Here is a 15,644-nt window from a genome sequence, read left to right as displayed (position 1 = left end):
TCTCCCTCGATCGAGCTCGTGTCGCTCGACTGGACTCGTCTGTGCAGGGAGTCTGAGAGAAAGGTGTTTCAGTTTAGTTATTCATCTCGTTCACCTTCAGCTGTTTCAGGAGTCGTGTTCAGTTCTTGATTGTGCTGCTTCACAATAAAAGCTTTTGAATAGCTAAACAACAGAGTTTTAATTTTGAAGAAAATGTCTGCCTCCAAATTAATAGAGCTTCGTTAGCTTTTTTGTGTTAACAGCAGCCTTTCTGAACGCTACACACGTCGAGCACGTCATCAGTTAAAGACGCACCTTCCAGCAGGTAGCCCTGTCGCCATGGAAATGCACATCCCCGCTGCGCTGGGCTGATGTGGGCCGAGCAGAGCCGGACCGGCTGATGTCATGTGTTCCTGCTACACCAGGCTACACACACTTTACTGTACACTGATCAACATACAAGTTGTAAAGTCAGAGTTAGAACAGTGTGTAACTAAAGTGGGCCTGTGAAGACGGACTAGTGAGGAGACGAGTCTCCGTGTTCGCTGTGAGGACGTTTAATGTCCCCGACAACCTATGTAGTCTCATTTAGACACTCGTTAGCAACTGCTAACCGTTTTTAACACACGGAAGAGCTTTATAATTAAACTGTGGGACAAATCTGACCTTATTTCAGACATTTAACCGAAAAACATATTTGATAAAGTGTTGACTTTGAGAACTCAGTCCTGCTCAGGGTGGGAAGCTCGTGTCTCGGCCCGCCGTATGAACACAGGCCACGTTTCAAAGTAAAACAACATACTCGATGAGCCTGCTGTTTCCAGTCTTCATGCTAAGCTAGGCTAACCTCGTGGACCTCTCTCTCCCTCTCAGATGATTTGTAGGAGCTGAGCAGAAGCAAACTGCCAAGAATGTTTTCTATTCAGCCCACGCTGCTCCACACTGTTTATCTGCAGCTGTGTTCAGGGAGGAGACTTCGCTCTGAACTATCTGCTAGATTAAAAGGTTTTCCTGTCCGACTCTGATTGATGATTCTGAAAATGTCGGTCGGGCTCGCGAGTCTTCACGAACCCTCCGCGGTCTCTCAGCTTTCTTCACTGGATTTCCGTCTGTTCGTGGTTTGCTCCTCGCCGCTTGTTTATCACACCAACTCAGCGTCTCTCACTGAGCTCTTATTCCTCCAGCAGGAGGCCGACCACAGCGGGAGAGCCTCGGTCTCCAGCATCTGAGAGCTAAATCTCTCCTTTGTCTTCCAGAGGAGAGAGCAATGTCTCACGTCAAACCGAAGCTGTAAAATGTAATCGAACAGCGCTCGTGTCGGGTCGTGTGATGCCGCCTCAGAATCGATACCAGGGTGAGAAACTTTCCATCTCCAGCGGCACTGTTAACACGCCGGCGGTGAGATTTATGTAATTGCTGATGTTAGGAGAGGATGAGGTTAAAGACAGGGAGCTAGGAGTGAAGCAGGAGGGAAGACGGATGCTGACAGACGAAAAACTGCAGAACTGAAACAGAAAATGTTCGTCTGTCAGGTCTCTTTGACTTCACGACGGCTGCTTTAAACAACGCGGATCAGTTTTATAACGAAGCTGTCTGAGTGTATTGTTCCTGCCGTGAAGCTGAATGACGCTCTTTGTTCGATCTGTGTATCTCAGGCACCTCGGTGGGGGGGGGGGGAGCCTGCGACAGATTTCGGGTTGGTCGCGGGCTCGTGGCATCCTGACAGTGGCGTCCACGAGGCTCATAAACAGTCCCAACATGCAGAGAGGCCGTAAACACTCTGTGAGAAACGTCTGGGGGAGGACAAAAGCCCCTCTTAGTCTCTGTTTGGCTCCGTGTGCAGACTCTCTGAAGAGCTTTCCACAGTTAAAGCAGCACTTCACCACAAAAATAAAACAGATTTATTGCAGGCAAATCACAGACACAGCCTGCAGACGGGGGACTCAGACCCTTCAGTGGTGTTAAAGTAATAATTAACAAGGGAGAGATACAAGCTAAAGTTAACATCCCTGGGATTTTATTCCATCAGACCTCCTGTTTTATACTTTCGCTGGCACTTTAACAGCAACGTGAACATAAAGTGAAAGACCAACATTGTATCATGATGTTGTTGATAATCTTCCTCAGTCTCCTTTAACTTTATTTAACAAGTTAAATAGTCATCGAAAGACACGCGGTCCGATCAGCAGTGAGCAGAAGGGTCGCATTCGAGGGCGGAGTCGTAATATAGCAGCTCAAATGTCTTCTAGGATAAAATGATGAAGTTGTGACATTTGATATCCTAAAGGTCAGAGGTTAAATCCACTCTGACGTCATGATATTCAGCGCCGTAGCTCAGGAACAGCTTCTTCACAGGGTTCAACCCCGAGGAGGTTATTCTAGTTTCAGTCCCGTGATCATTAAAAGGACCATAACACACTGACACGACCTCCGTGTGAGCCCAACAAGAACAGGACACCCTACACCCAGGTGAGGTGGTACCGGAGGGTGTGTTGGGATCGGGCCTTTCAGGAAGCATTTTGTTATTTGGTTTAGTGTAAAAGACAAAGGCGGCTAAGAAGGAGCTTCCTTGCTCTGATACGGTGCGATCGTTGTGTACGAAGAGCTTCTGGCTCCTGGTTTTGGATAGCGATGGACAGGTGTGTGTGTGTGTGTGTGTGTGTGTGTGTGTGTGTGTGTGTGTGTGTGTGTGTGTGTGTGTGTGTGTGTGTGTGTGTGCAGGTGGAGGTGTTTCACCATCCAGTTCTCAGCTTTTACAAAAGAGAAGAAAGAGGAAGCTTCCCAGCGACTCCTTCTGCCAGAACCATGAACCACAGGAACAAACTGGAACCTGCACTCAGCGTCGTGTTGATCCACCGGCCGTCAGCCTGTTGAGACAAATTACACTGTGCCGAGCTACGGCGCTGTAATTATGCAAATTACACACGGCGGTCTGCGGGGGTGGAGGTTGTTGAGGATGCAGATCCACAGCCGGCAGCAAGGTGACGAAGAGGAGGAGGATGATGATGATGAAGCAGGTTTATGGTTTTACAGCTGTGCTTAAAGGCTGCAAACATCTGGAGGTGGAGAGACGAACAAATCATCACGAATACTCACGAGAGCCCGAATGTGGATCAACCTGCTGCTGGAGAGTCCCCCAACCAACCAAAGCTCTGTCTCCTCTGGTTTGATAAAAACTACAGTCAGCAGCTCTGATTTATTTATTTGTTTGTTTATTTATTTCTCGTCTTGTTCATCATTGTTAATGGTTTCAGACTGGGTCAGTCTGTCTTCATGCAGCTTCATTACCTCCAACAGGAGGTTTTGTTCTCACCTGCGTCTGTTTGTCGGCTGGTTCGTCAGCAGGATTACACACAAAAACTGCTGAGCTGATTATCAGCTGACTAAGATGGAGGATGAGTCTCGATACGGCTTCTGTTTCAGGGTCGATACTGACTATTAGAAATCAATGCGACTGACCAGTGATGATTTTACTTGGGTATTTCCTTTTCCTGCTACTTTATTCTACCTTTATTTGATAACTTTAGTTACTTTGCTGATTCAGATTGTTTGATCATTTACAGGCTGTTGATTATGACGTGTTACAGATAGTGTTGTATGCGGGACATCGTGCGAGAGGAACATCACAATTACAGATAATCAGAAAAATGCTGAATATCGACCCTAATGATCCGTCAGCCCTCAGTCTTAGAATGGACCCTGTTGACATCCGGTGTAGATCAGATGAAGGGAGTTTTTTCTCTCTTCTTTAATATTGTGAGGATGCACGTCGACATCTTGGTCTCAGGGATCTTGATGGAAAAAAGTCAGATTTAGGCGGCTGATAGAAAAACAAAGGGGGCTCTGCTGACGCTAACCTTTCTGAAGGATTGTTCTCAGCTGTTCCAAGTGTGAGCGTCTGTTTGGCTTTAAGACGGCGAGTTTCAGCCTGCAGAGACGGTCGGACTCCGTCCTCAGCGAGACCTCTTTAAATGTGACAACAGAGAACAAAATGGACAGAAGCCTAAAAGCTGCCACTGAACACACAACACAAAATGAAATCGCCTGCGGTGCTTCCTCCTCTCCCTGCTCGCCGCCTCGGCCTCTTTTGTGTTTTGTTTTTTTTCCGGCCTGAGTGCCTCGGCCTCCCGCGGTGGTCTGAGAGTGGAGGAGTAGGTTGCATTAGACGACGCAGGCTGGTCCTCGGGGGGGGGGGAAAGTTTGGAAATCCTCTCAGCAGCTTCGGTCCACATCCATTCAGCAGCAGAGCCAGCAGCTGCAGGAGCACAGGGAGCAGGTGGGTGGAGAGGTTAGAGAAGCACAGCTGAGTGAGGACCAGCTCATTAAAAAACAATCAGGCAGCTCATACCTTCACCTTCAAGCTCACACAAGCGTCCGTCTGAGATTATTTTGGCATCAATTTTCACAAAATCACACCGAAACACAACTCACAGCAGGGATGAGGTGTTTTTGTCGGCTAACCTGGAAGTTAGCATCGCTGCGTGTCGCTGCTGATCAGATCTGCAGCCAAACTAACTAACGCTAACTTCCTTTTTGACGTGAACACACCTGTACGCACCTGTACCTTCAGACTCACGCAGGATCTTCGCCTCACGTCTCTCCTGCGGATCAAAACATTCAGGACGGCGTTCGTCTCCATGATGTTTTTCAGCATTTACTTTTTTGTCCAAAGCGACTCGTAGTCATTCATACATACATGGTGGCCATGCAGGTGCCGACCAGCACATCAGGAGCAGTTTTGGGGTTCAGTATCTTGCCCAACGACAATTTGACATGCAGACCAGGGGAATTGAACCAGCAGCCTTCCGGTAACAAGACGCCGGCTCTACCCCTGAGCCGCAGCCGCCCAGCAGGTTTCAGAGAGCTGACATCTTGTCTGCTGCACTCGTGTGACTGTTGTTGTTTTCAGACGCTGTTTTCTTGCAGCCGTGTGTCGGCTCCTCTTATTGGCTTGTTTGTACAGATGAAAAGTATGAACACACACACGCGCACACACACACACACACACGCACATGCACACGCACACAGTCGTTCTTTTTTTAATGAGTCTTAAATGGCTGCCTGCCTGAAAGCCATTTCATGCAGCCCTCTGCTTACAGTTTAGATAATAGGTGTCAAAAGTCAAGTCATGACTCTCTTTCTGCCACGCACACACACACACACACACACACACACACACACACACACACACACACACACACACACACACAGCACCCTGGGGTCAGCCAGCCTCTGAATCTCTCAGCACTTAAACTGTTTCATAACGTCCTCGCTCTGTCGGATGTTCAGAAGCTGTCATGGTTCTCGGTCCTGTTTCTCCTCCTCACTGCTTCTCTTTCTGGTTTCTTTTCAGACTTTCTCTTATTGTAACCTTCTGAATGAGACCTGTAGACGCAGGATCGTCTGGTTAGATAGGTTAAACGAAGCTTAACTGTTGCTGCAGTGCAACAAGAAAAATATGTGCAAGCTGACATTTTAGCATTATTTCTACCTGTAACCTCACAATCGTCGTGAGCAGAGATGAAACAGTTGCCGCCATGATAACAGTATCTCTGAGTATCACAAACAGCTGTGCGTGTTTTTGCATTTAATACACCTTTAAATACATTCGTCTGTGACTGCAGCTGGACTGTATTTCATTGGCTCACTGGTCGCTGAAGCACCTCCTCCAGAAATACAGTCTGAAAGAGTCCAGCGGCCCAGTGAAGCTATACTTGAGCTCAACATTAGCATGCTAACATGCTTACAATGACAATGCTAACATGCTGATCTTCAGCAGGTATAGTATTCATCATGTTCACCATCTTAGCTTAAGCCTGTGAGCATGCTAACGTCCGCTTTAAGCACTGAACACCCAGCAGTTGTTGGTCTCCAATTAGCTTTCAATGCTAACTGCTGCTAATTTAATTCCACCTGCTCCATAAACAAGATGCAACATGCTTCCAGATTTTGTGCTGAGTGAGTCTGAACACATTCGGTCTCTGGACTTGATGTGTAGAGATCTGAAACTGAACCGAGCCCGAGGAGAACCGGGTTTTAAAACCAGGTCGGCTTCGTAAAAGTCTTGATGCCGACACTCAAACACACTTTCCTACAGAAATCTTCTCAATCCTCCTTTTTTTTTTTGTTTTGTTTTCACGTCTGAGCCGTCAGTGCTGTGGTCAAACTGAGGTCTGCCACCTTTAACACACGATACATTTACGGGGTTCAGACGTCGCAGGAAAGGAGCTTTAAAATCCTCGTTTTTAAGCCAAACCTGAACCTGATCTCCGCCCGCTTCCCGCCTGCAGGTCCTGCTGTTCAGCACTCTGTGGGGTGAAATGAAATTGGCCGAAAAACACTCACCGTCCTGCTGCTTTTATTGCACATAATGCGAGCCTGTATAATGGCGGCGTAAGTCAGGCAAAATAAAAGCACTGCCTGCAAATAAAATAGACTCAGATTTATAGTTTGAAGTGCTTTACATCGGCAAATAGCTTTTCCATTAACAGTAACAACAAAAATATGGAGAGCGGTGAATCAGGCAGGAACATCAACATCATTTTGTTGCTGTAAAGACGTCTCTCTTTATTTCCCCTGCACTTTTTATAAGAGCACCGTTCTGAAATAAAGCTCTAAAAGTATTAAATGGCTTTTAGGAAAATCTGTTAAATAAACGGGAGAGAACAGATGATTCCTCTCGGTGCCTCTGCTCTGTTTTATAAATGAAATATCTGCTGAAATATTTTCTCTCCACAATTAGAAACACTGAGACAGGAGCCTCAGTGTTGTTTGTTTATATCTCTGAATTAATAATTATAATGACTCCCATCATTAGTATCACGAGTAAAGCAGCGAATGGAAACCGCTTTCATAAAGAAGGATGATTTTAATAGAAACGTAATTAAAGCCTCGTCAGATCGAGGCGGCAGGAAGCTGCAGCTCGGCCCGTTGCCTCAGTAAACACAGTGAATGTGAGTGCTGTCAGCTGTGGGCGGATGTGTGGGCTGTAAAATAAATAAAGTACATTTCATTGAGTTTTTATTTCATGAATGCGCTGAGCTGGATAATGTGCCGGGCTCGCTTCAAGCCTCAGTCTGAAGTCTGTCACACCTCGGAGGTCAGACACAGCTGCAGGTTTCAGTGCAGAGACGATGACGACACGGAGGAGAAATCAGACGACTCCGTCGACGGGAGAGTTCGAGTCCTCCGTGTTTTCCTGCTAAATTTGTAAGAGGCAAAAACTGTGTTTTTCTTTTCCCAGAGCTGAGGCTTTAAAGTGTGTTCAAGGTGAACGAGGTGAAGTCCCACCAGACTCCTCGTAGACTCGCTGTGCTCGGCCTCTGACTGCATCTTTTGTCTTTATATGATGAAATCCACGGCAGCTTCGTGGTCCTGGTACTCTGTGGTAATTACATCCACTACGTTTGTCAAACCAGTCCAGTCCAGTGTGCAACCAGAGGGAGGCCACGATGAATTTACCAAATAATAAATTCATTCAATTAACTGTTTACTCAGAAAAGAGACAGGAATTAGCCAGCTAGCATGTGATTTTCCTAATTCAGAGGTTTACTTGGTTTGTTAAACAATCAGCCAGCAACGGAGCTGACGCCACAGATTACGCGCTGTAGTTTCCCCGGTAAACACACCGACATCTTCGGCCGGTCGGCCTACCAGCGACCTGTCCGCTCTGCCTAACGAGCCCAGAGACACTCTTGTAGCGAAGAGTTTCTCTGGAGGATTACTGACCCCGAGAGGAGCAGCAGAAGACCAGGACAGAGGCCGAAGACAAGGACAGAGGCCGAAGACCAGGACAGAGGCCGAAGACCAGGACAGAGGCTGAAGACCAGGACAGAGGCCGAAGAGGTCGGTGTGTTCACCGGGAGAACTGCGGCTCATAAACCGTCCCATCAGAACTGCAAGTAAAACAGACAAAACCAGAGCTACTGCACGAATACAACCAACGAAGCCGACCAATCAGAGGCAGAGTAGGGCGGGTCTTGTGATTTCCTGTTCTTATTAACAAAGGTCTCATTTATTAAACAGACTTCAGATCAGTTGTTGAGGTCGTCTGGCTTCAGTCTCCTCTAACGTTGTCGTGATCTCGTCCTCCAAAATGTTTGATTCTCTCTTGTGGTCCACGGCTGCTCCTGACTGAGTCTATACCGACTGTATGAAAACATATTTAATGCTCATTATCTTGTAAGGTCGCCCTCAGAAATGAAGAATCACAACATCGAGACTGATTCAAGCTTAAATGTAAGAATACGTTTTATAAATGCGGCCCGTAGGATTTAGTTTTTTATGTTTTTCTTGCACAGACGTCTCTGCAAGAGAGAAGAAAATAGACGGTTGTCACAGTTGATCCTTCAGCAGGATAACAGATTGTTCTGGTGTTGATTCATGTGCGACACATTCAGGGACAGAAAATCTGTTTATAGTTCCTGGATTTCTCCTTGATTAGAAAGCGACTCTTATTTGAAGAGTTCCAGGTTTTCCAGGTCGTTTCTGGACAATGTCTCCATCGCAGCTCTGCGCTCTGTTGCCGAGGACGCGAGGCCTAATTGTCTTGTCAGTAACAAACCAAACTGACCCGACTCGTCTTGGAGAGACGTCCCTGGAGGTCAATTACTTCCTGCTCTGCCTCTGCGTCAGACTCCAGAATGAACCTGGAAGGAGTCTGTCTGTCGCTCTGATCTGCCGGACATGAATAAAACATCAAAGCTGTTATCTTCACGCTGCACCCTCTGCTTCCCAGGTGAAGATTAGTCCGCTGCAACAGCTGATGAAGCCAAACGAGCCGAGCGTCTGCCGGGGCCTCCGGGGCCACTCGCTCTGCCTTCGAGGAAGAAAAACACACAAAACTGGACAAATTAGTCCCAGTTACAGAGGAGGAGGAGGAGGAGGAGGAGGAAGGCAGGGTGGTAATTAGACAGCAGGTTCCTGCAGCGTCTGCTCAGTGTCATCGTCTCGGTTGAAGTTCAAATCACTGAAACCTCATTTTTCATCTTATTTTCTACTCGTTGGCTGTTTGACCTCGGACACTTAAATGTTTATTAAACACTGAAGCATCTTCACCGGGGAAACCATTAACTCAGTCTAAAGTGGTGGGTTACATAACGGCTGCTGCTACTTTTATTAATACTATTATATGATGTACTATAGGAGGAGGAAGACATGAACGATCACAGCAGGATCTTTGAATCTCTTCTCTCGATCTTTCTTCATAAAATATCCGTCTTAAATAAACTTACTGAAGGCCGGTGATGGTCGAAAAACTAAAACCCAAACAGAATAAAAAAGGAAAATATTCAGGCTGAAGGACGTCAGCGTCCCTGTGTTGTCTGTAGCAACAAGGTGGATGTAGACGAGGAGGAGGAGGAGGAGGAGGAGGAGGAGGAGGCGGTCAGGGTTTCATGTTTTATTCAACCAGCCGAGGAGAACAGAGAAAAGCTCTTCACACAGAAAACTCATCCAGCTGCTGCGGTCAGGAGGTTTAAAATAGATCCAGGAACAAATGAACAACAGGAGCTGAGCAGCTCTCAGCGTTTAGTCTTTATTAGTGTGAACAGAGCTCACATACATCTTCACGTTTCAGCTGCAGCTGGGACATCTCCTCTTATTTCATATTGTTTGTGATGTTATTGGCTTCATAAACAGTCACAATATTCAGAACAGGTCTGCTGTTCACGAGGGAGAAAATAATGTCCACGAGTCCACACCAGACTCCAGTAGGATTTTGTGCGTTTTAAGGATTTTATTCCAAGATGAGGCAAAAACACTTTTACAGTTTGTGGCGTGTTGCTTCAGCTGTACGATATATAAATATATATTTTTTAATCCCTCGTCTGATGATTGCACACGACAAAGTAATGGACCACAGATATAAACTTCACATCGATGGGTTTTGTAGTTGTGGGCTGCTGGAGAGTCGGCTGAGAAGTAACTGAAGCTGTCAGATAAATGTAATGGAGTAAAAGTACAGTATTACCCTCTGACATGTAGTGGAGTAAAAGGATGATGCTTTAAATGTAAATACTCGAGTAAAAGTACCTCAATTTTGTATTAAAGTAGCCGACATGCACTTAGTTACATTCCACCAGTGCGATAAAGTAAATCTGTGTGTGTGTGTGTGTGTGTCGGGGTGTGTGTCGGTGGATGTGGAGCAGGTGTGAACGGTGCTGTGTGCTGGCAGGTGGAGTCCGACTCTGTTATTCACATGATGTAATTAGGCGGCGCAGCAGGAAGCTCGGCGGCTCCTTTACAACCGAGAAACAGCAGTTAGATTAAGACAAACGTTGTCAGCGAGGCTTTTATTAGGTTTAAGGAGCAGCTGTGACGAGCTTCTGTCTCACCATCTTGTCCCTTATACACTTTATTTAAACGACGTGAATAAAAATGTTCCTCGTAGCTTCGGTGAGGAAGCTGGAACGAGCAGATACTGAGTCAATGTGCAGCTTTGAAGCTTAAGGGAACATTAGGATTCATGAGTTTTGTAAAACCACAAAGAGAGCTATCACAAACCCATATTTCTCTTATTTATTCGGTTCAGAACGCCTCCTAAATACACAGAGAAACTGGAACATTTGTGTCTGTGAGCGTGGTGGGGATTTGAAGTCCCATCATGCATCACTGATGGCGGTCTTTTACATGAATGTCACGCCTCCTCCCTCTCCTGTTTCCTCGTCTCTGCTGAGGATAAATTCTCCGCTTTTAGAAAACCAAATCAATACGCCACAGCGGTCCTTGAGAAGGTTTCACTTCTCTATGAAATGAAAACCTCACCCTGGAGATCGCGTGTGTGTGTGTGTGTGTGTGTGTGTGTGTCTCATAGTTGTGTATCTGACGTGATGCTTTAAAATGTAAAGTGTGCACAGATTTAAAATAAGCTGGAGCTGAATGATCAGAATCAGCCTCAACAACAGTTTGATGGTTTCTCCACCACCAGCAGATGGATGTTAAAGGACCAGTTCACCCAAAAATATAAACAATCAGTCATCATCTCCTCCCTGCAACTGAAGAAGCTGGAGACTCCAGGTGTTTGGATGTTATTTACACCCGACAACTTAAAACTGTTAGCATGCAGCCCGTCTGAAGTGGGTGCACAGGCCCGACCGCACGCTGAGGGTGTTAATAATGTCTACGGAGCCATTTCATGTTGTTTTGGTTGTTTTAAACAGCTTTTTTAATGAGAAAGACGCTTATTAAAAACCTATATTTACATGTGTTGTTAGGCAGCGACCTCTTGTGACCGTGATGTTAATAACAGCAGCAAAGGAGGAAGTCAGGTAGTATGAAGAGGCCGCAACCAGGACACAGTGCCGACTAACAGAGTGACCTGTTCAGTCGTTTAGGTGTGAAGACGTCTGGAGATAATTACCACACCTATGTTTCAGTGAATATGAGCTTGCTTGCTCGCTAACACTGCTCTGTGTGGATCTGGTGTGACGCCGCCTCGCTCTGTGCTGCGGCAGTGGACGGGTTAATATGAAGGATGTGGGGAGCTGAAGGCCTCAGAGCGGCTGACAGAAGATGAGGTATCGACGTCCGTCTCTCATGGAGTCAGGGCTGCAGTGGAGCAGAGGGGGGTTAGATAACGAGCCGTGGGGGGGTTGGTGGCGGCGTCAGGCGGCGGCTGGGTGGCCATGACGACAGGGCCGGGCTCAGGGGATTTGGGAGGTGGATGTGCCTCCGGGCGGCGGCTGCTGCCACGCTCCGTCAGCTTCTTTAGTTCTGCTCCGATCCAAAAGAGGGAATTATGTGCATTTCAAATCCCTGTTTCTGTTGTAAAATGTATGAGGGCGAGGAACCTGAACGCAACACGGCCGGGGTCGACTGAACACACACACACACACACACACACACACACACACACACACACAGGAACGTATCAGCTCCTATGATAACACAGCGTGGACACACACACACACACACTTCAGCCTGAAAACACACTCTGGTCCGAACACAACACACTCGCTTTATTTGCATGTGTGTTTGTCGCCGGGCGGAGGTTTAAAGACTTCTGATCGTCGCTCAGCGTAATCCCAAATTGTCTGGGTATTAAAAGTTTGGCTGCAAACAGGAAACAGAACACACTCGCCGTCACACGCGCGGATCAGCAGCGTTTGTCGGCCTTCAGGCTCCGAGCCGCTGATGGATGTGGCTGCTGCTTGGACTTAATTAGCCATGAACGGCCTGAAACCTGCTGCAGCCGGACACCTCCGCCCGCCGGCCTCCACCCGGCTGCTGAGCAGGTTTCTTTAACGCGCGTGGATCAACTGATCTGCAGGTGACGTCTGTCAGAGGCTCAGATGTGGCTGAATCTGTTAGAAGTCATTTTCTAGACGCTGTGTTTGAATACTTGAATATTGTTTCCGTCCGTTTCTTTACCGGCTTTGATCACAGCATGTCTTAGCTGCGTACCACAGTTATACATGGTACTTCACATTTTCTAGGAGTGTTTTTTTTTTCTTTTTTTAATCAAAATAAGTTCTACTTTGTAGTTTCAGAGTGACGATGTAAAACTTCCTTTTTCTGTTTTCATCAGCAGATAAAATTTGGGACCTTTAAAGGTCAAAAATTGGGATTCGAGTCAAAACTTTGAGCCAAGACGGAAGAAAAACGCCCAGAATCATGAAAAAGTTTGAATCTTTGCAGCTCCGACTGAACAAACCGAAGCAACTCAACTGCCAGAATAAATGTTGGCAGTGTGCGTATGTTCAAACTGTTAAGTCTTCAGTTTCATGCTTATAGTTTAGACACAAAAACACTTGGTCAGCGTGAGGAAAACGTCATATTTTGGATTAAAGTACCGCAGAAATAAACGCAGCTGGAAAATGTCCTGATGTCTCGTTTACAGTCGTCTCATCCGGCCGCCAGCGTCTCCTCCACCTCGAGACAAAAGAAACGACTCGTACATGTAGTCTGAACGTGATACGACACGTTCTGTAGAAATGTTGAAATGAAACATACAAATATAAACATATCTGATGTTTGCAGAAACATGAAGTGCCAACATTTATTAGCAGTGACTGAGTTGGTGGAGAATCATTTATTTTCAGGGCGCGAACGTTAAAAACCGGCCTCTAAAACACGGCTGTTACATTCTCGACTGAAACTCTGACATGTATTTTTATTTCTGACTTTTAGTCCCACAGATTCAAACACTCCAGTGAGAACAGTCGATGGTTCAAACGAGAATTAAATCCACTTTTCTTTTTATACAGAACGAACACAGAAGCAAACGCAGCCTTCTGTGAAAACCAATTTGTTTTTCCTCCAAAAAACTGGAATAACCTCCAGTTTTTTTCGGGGGATTTTCATTTCAAACCTTTTAATGCATCAATAATTTAAAACCCTGGATGAAAGCAAAGTGACAGAGCCAGACTTTTAGTGTTTTTCCTTTGTGGTGTCGCCGCTCTCGCTTCCTCCACTCGTGTCTGTTAGTATTTTCTTCTTCCTCTTGAATCTGAAGGTTAGTTTTGCTCGCCGTGTCTCTTCTGGAGTCTCTCGTCTCTTCTGGAGTCTCTCGTCTCTTCTGAGTCTCTCGTCTCTCCGTCGGCTGCAGAGCTTCAGCTTCTCTGCGGCTGCTTGTTACTGCGGCCGGCGGTGGCGGCCATTTTTAGGGGAGGAGTAGGGGAGGTCCGCAAACGGTAATTACAGGCCATTACACGGCTCTTCAAAGCCCACTCAGCTGTGGTGTGTGACACCAACGCATATGCACACACACACACACACACACACACACACACACACACACACACACACACACAGGCAGGAATCTGAGGCTTTTATCTCAAAGAAAATGTGGATCATTTAAGTCGGCTGCACATTTCTGAGTCGCAGAGGCCTGTTATTATCAGACAAGACATAAATGCCTGTACAAGCTGCAAGACCCAGTGTGTGTGTGTGTGTGTGTGTGTGTGTGTGTGTGTGTGTGTGTGTGTGTGTGGGCTCAGTATTGTTCACATCTCTGGGTTTTGTCTTCAGCTCTGCTCTGTTCCCAGATAATAAAAGGACTCTGAGGTTTTGTTGAGTCGCGTCGTGACTTTTAACGAACTGATCGGTAATCAAACTGTTAAAAACTGATTCAGGATCAGCAGCGATGAAGCCGAGAACGTCACGTTAATCTGTGCGTGTCCAGTAAAGGAACAGGATTCATTTAGCCTAGCTTAGCACGAACACGGGAGCTGTGGTTTTTCTTCCTGGTCTGTTAATCATTTGCTGTATAAAGTGTCATTTTGTTTTCATGAGGTCTGTAGTCCAGAAAACAAGATCAGCATTAATGAATCTAATCATATCCACACGAGTCACAACATCTATTTAATGTCTCTGTTGACTCGTATGTTTTTTCTTCTCAGTCCAAGAAAATATGTTAATTTGAGTTTGTTTTTCTGAAGGATGAGTTTTTTAACGGTCGATATGAAAAGCAGGAAAAAAGCCTTTAGCTCATTAATTGGCTGAAACTCGCCTGGAAACAATCTTTGACTTTCTTTTTGAAGAACTGGATAATTGTTGAACTGAACATCAGTTCAACAATTAAAACCTCAAATCTGTGCCGTTTTTCCACTGGCCGAGCGGAGCCACGGCAGTGATGGACCTGCTCCGGAGTAGGGCCGAACCGAGCCCGACCCGCCTCCAAGCGGGCCGCGGTGACGTCTGGTGACTGCAGCCGACCCGCAACAAGCAGCCGTCTCCCCCTAAAACCAACTCAGCTCACGTCAGTAGTCAAACAAACATCTAAACGCCCATGACGGATACAAAAAAATGAACTTGTTCCCCAAAAAATATTACAATTTTGGACGACATTGGCCTTAAGTCCCGCCTACAATGATGTGATTGGTCAGTTCTTCTAATATCATCATCACATTATAGATCGATTTTAATCAATGAGGACTTTAATCAACAAGGAATCGTGATCAGGATCTGATCTTCAAGATGAAAACCGACTCTGCTCGTCAACGGTTTCCCTCCGTCTTCCCTCTGAGGATCGTCTCCTGTTGTGTGACTCGTACCTTTTTATTTCCCAGGTGCGAACACGGCACTCACCTGTAATTCAGGTGCCTGCTGCTGTGACCTGAAGCCTTATCGCTCCGTCTGATAAACAATCATTTCCTCTGTTGTGCTTCGCTGCGAGAATGTGTCCATATTTCTCCCTGCAGCTGTGCTTGCTGTCTGCGTTTATTGTTCATAAACTCATAAAAGTGTCGCGGTTTTATTCTGAGTGATCGTGTGATCAGAGGAGGCGTGTCAGGATTTACTGTGGATGCTTGTGGAGGTTTGTAGGAGGCGATTCACCTCATTGATGCGGCTGCTGGCAGCGTGTCTTTGAGTTTAACCCTCTGCCTTTGTTTGTTTCTCTGCTGCAGATCTGTCGGAGAAGAAGAGCGACCTGAGGGTTTGCGATGACTCCACCTGTCGATACGGAGGCGTCTGCCGAGACGACGGCGCTCAGCTCAAATGTGTCTGCCAGTTCCAGGTACGAAAAATAAGGAATTATTTTTATCTTCTTCTCTCAGTTTAAATCTGGTGTTGTTTCTATTTTTCTCAGCTCTGAAAACATCAGTTCCTCCTCACAAACTTCTACTTTCACTTCTCAGAGAGGTTCAGTATTTTCCTGCAGCAGCTGCTCGCTGTAGTTTTTTATCAAATGTGACACAAAGGAGAAGAAGTAGTGCACTTCATGG

The 15,644-nt window shown here is 46.2% G+C and overlaps 1 protein-coding gene across 1 annotated transcript in view; it reads left to right on the top strand.

Annotated features, from left to right (window-relative positions):
• tmeff1a (transmembrane protein with EGF-like and two follistatin-like domains 1a) overlaps positions 1-15,644 on the top strand; it is a 70,739-nt gene that overhangs the window by 18,260 nt on the left and 36,835 nt on the right. The window contains exon 2 of the mRNA XM_084368836.1: positions 15,327-15,436. Coding sequence (XP_084224962.1) covers positions 15,327-15,436 — 110 coding nt within the window. The remainder of the gene's footprint in view (positions 1-15,326; positions 15,437-15,644) is intronic.

This window comes from Pagrus pagrus (genome assembly GCF_965226575.1).
Source record: "Pagrus pagrus genome assembly, chromosome: 12".
Taxonomy (NCBI): Eukaryota; Metazoa; Chordata; class Actinopteri; order Spariformes; family Sparidae; genus Pagrus; species Pagrus pagrus.
Note: the sequence above shows the minus strand (reverse complement) of the source record. Positions and strands in the feature narration are given on the sequence as shown.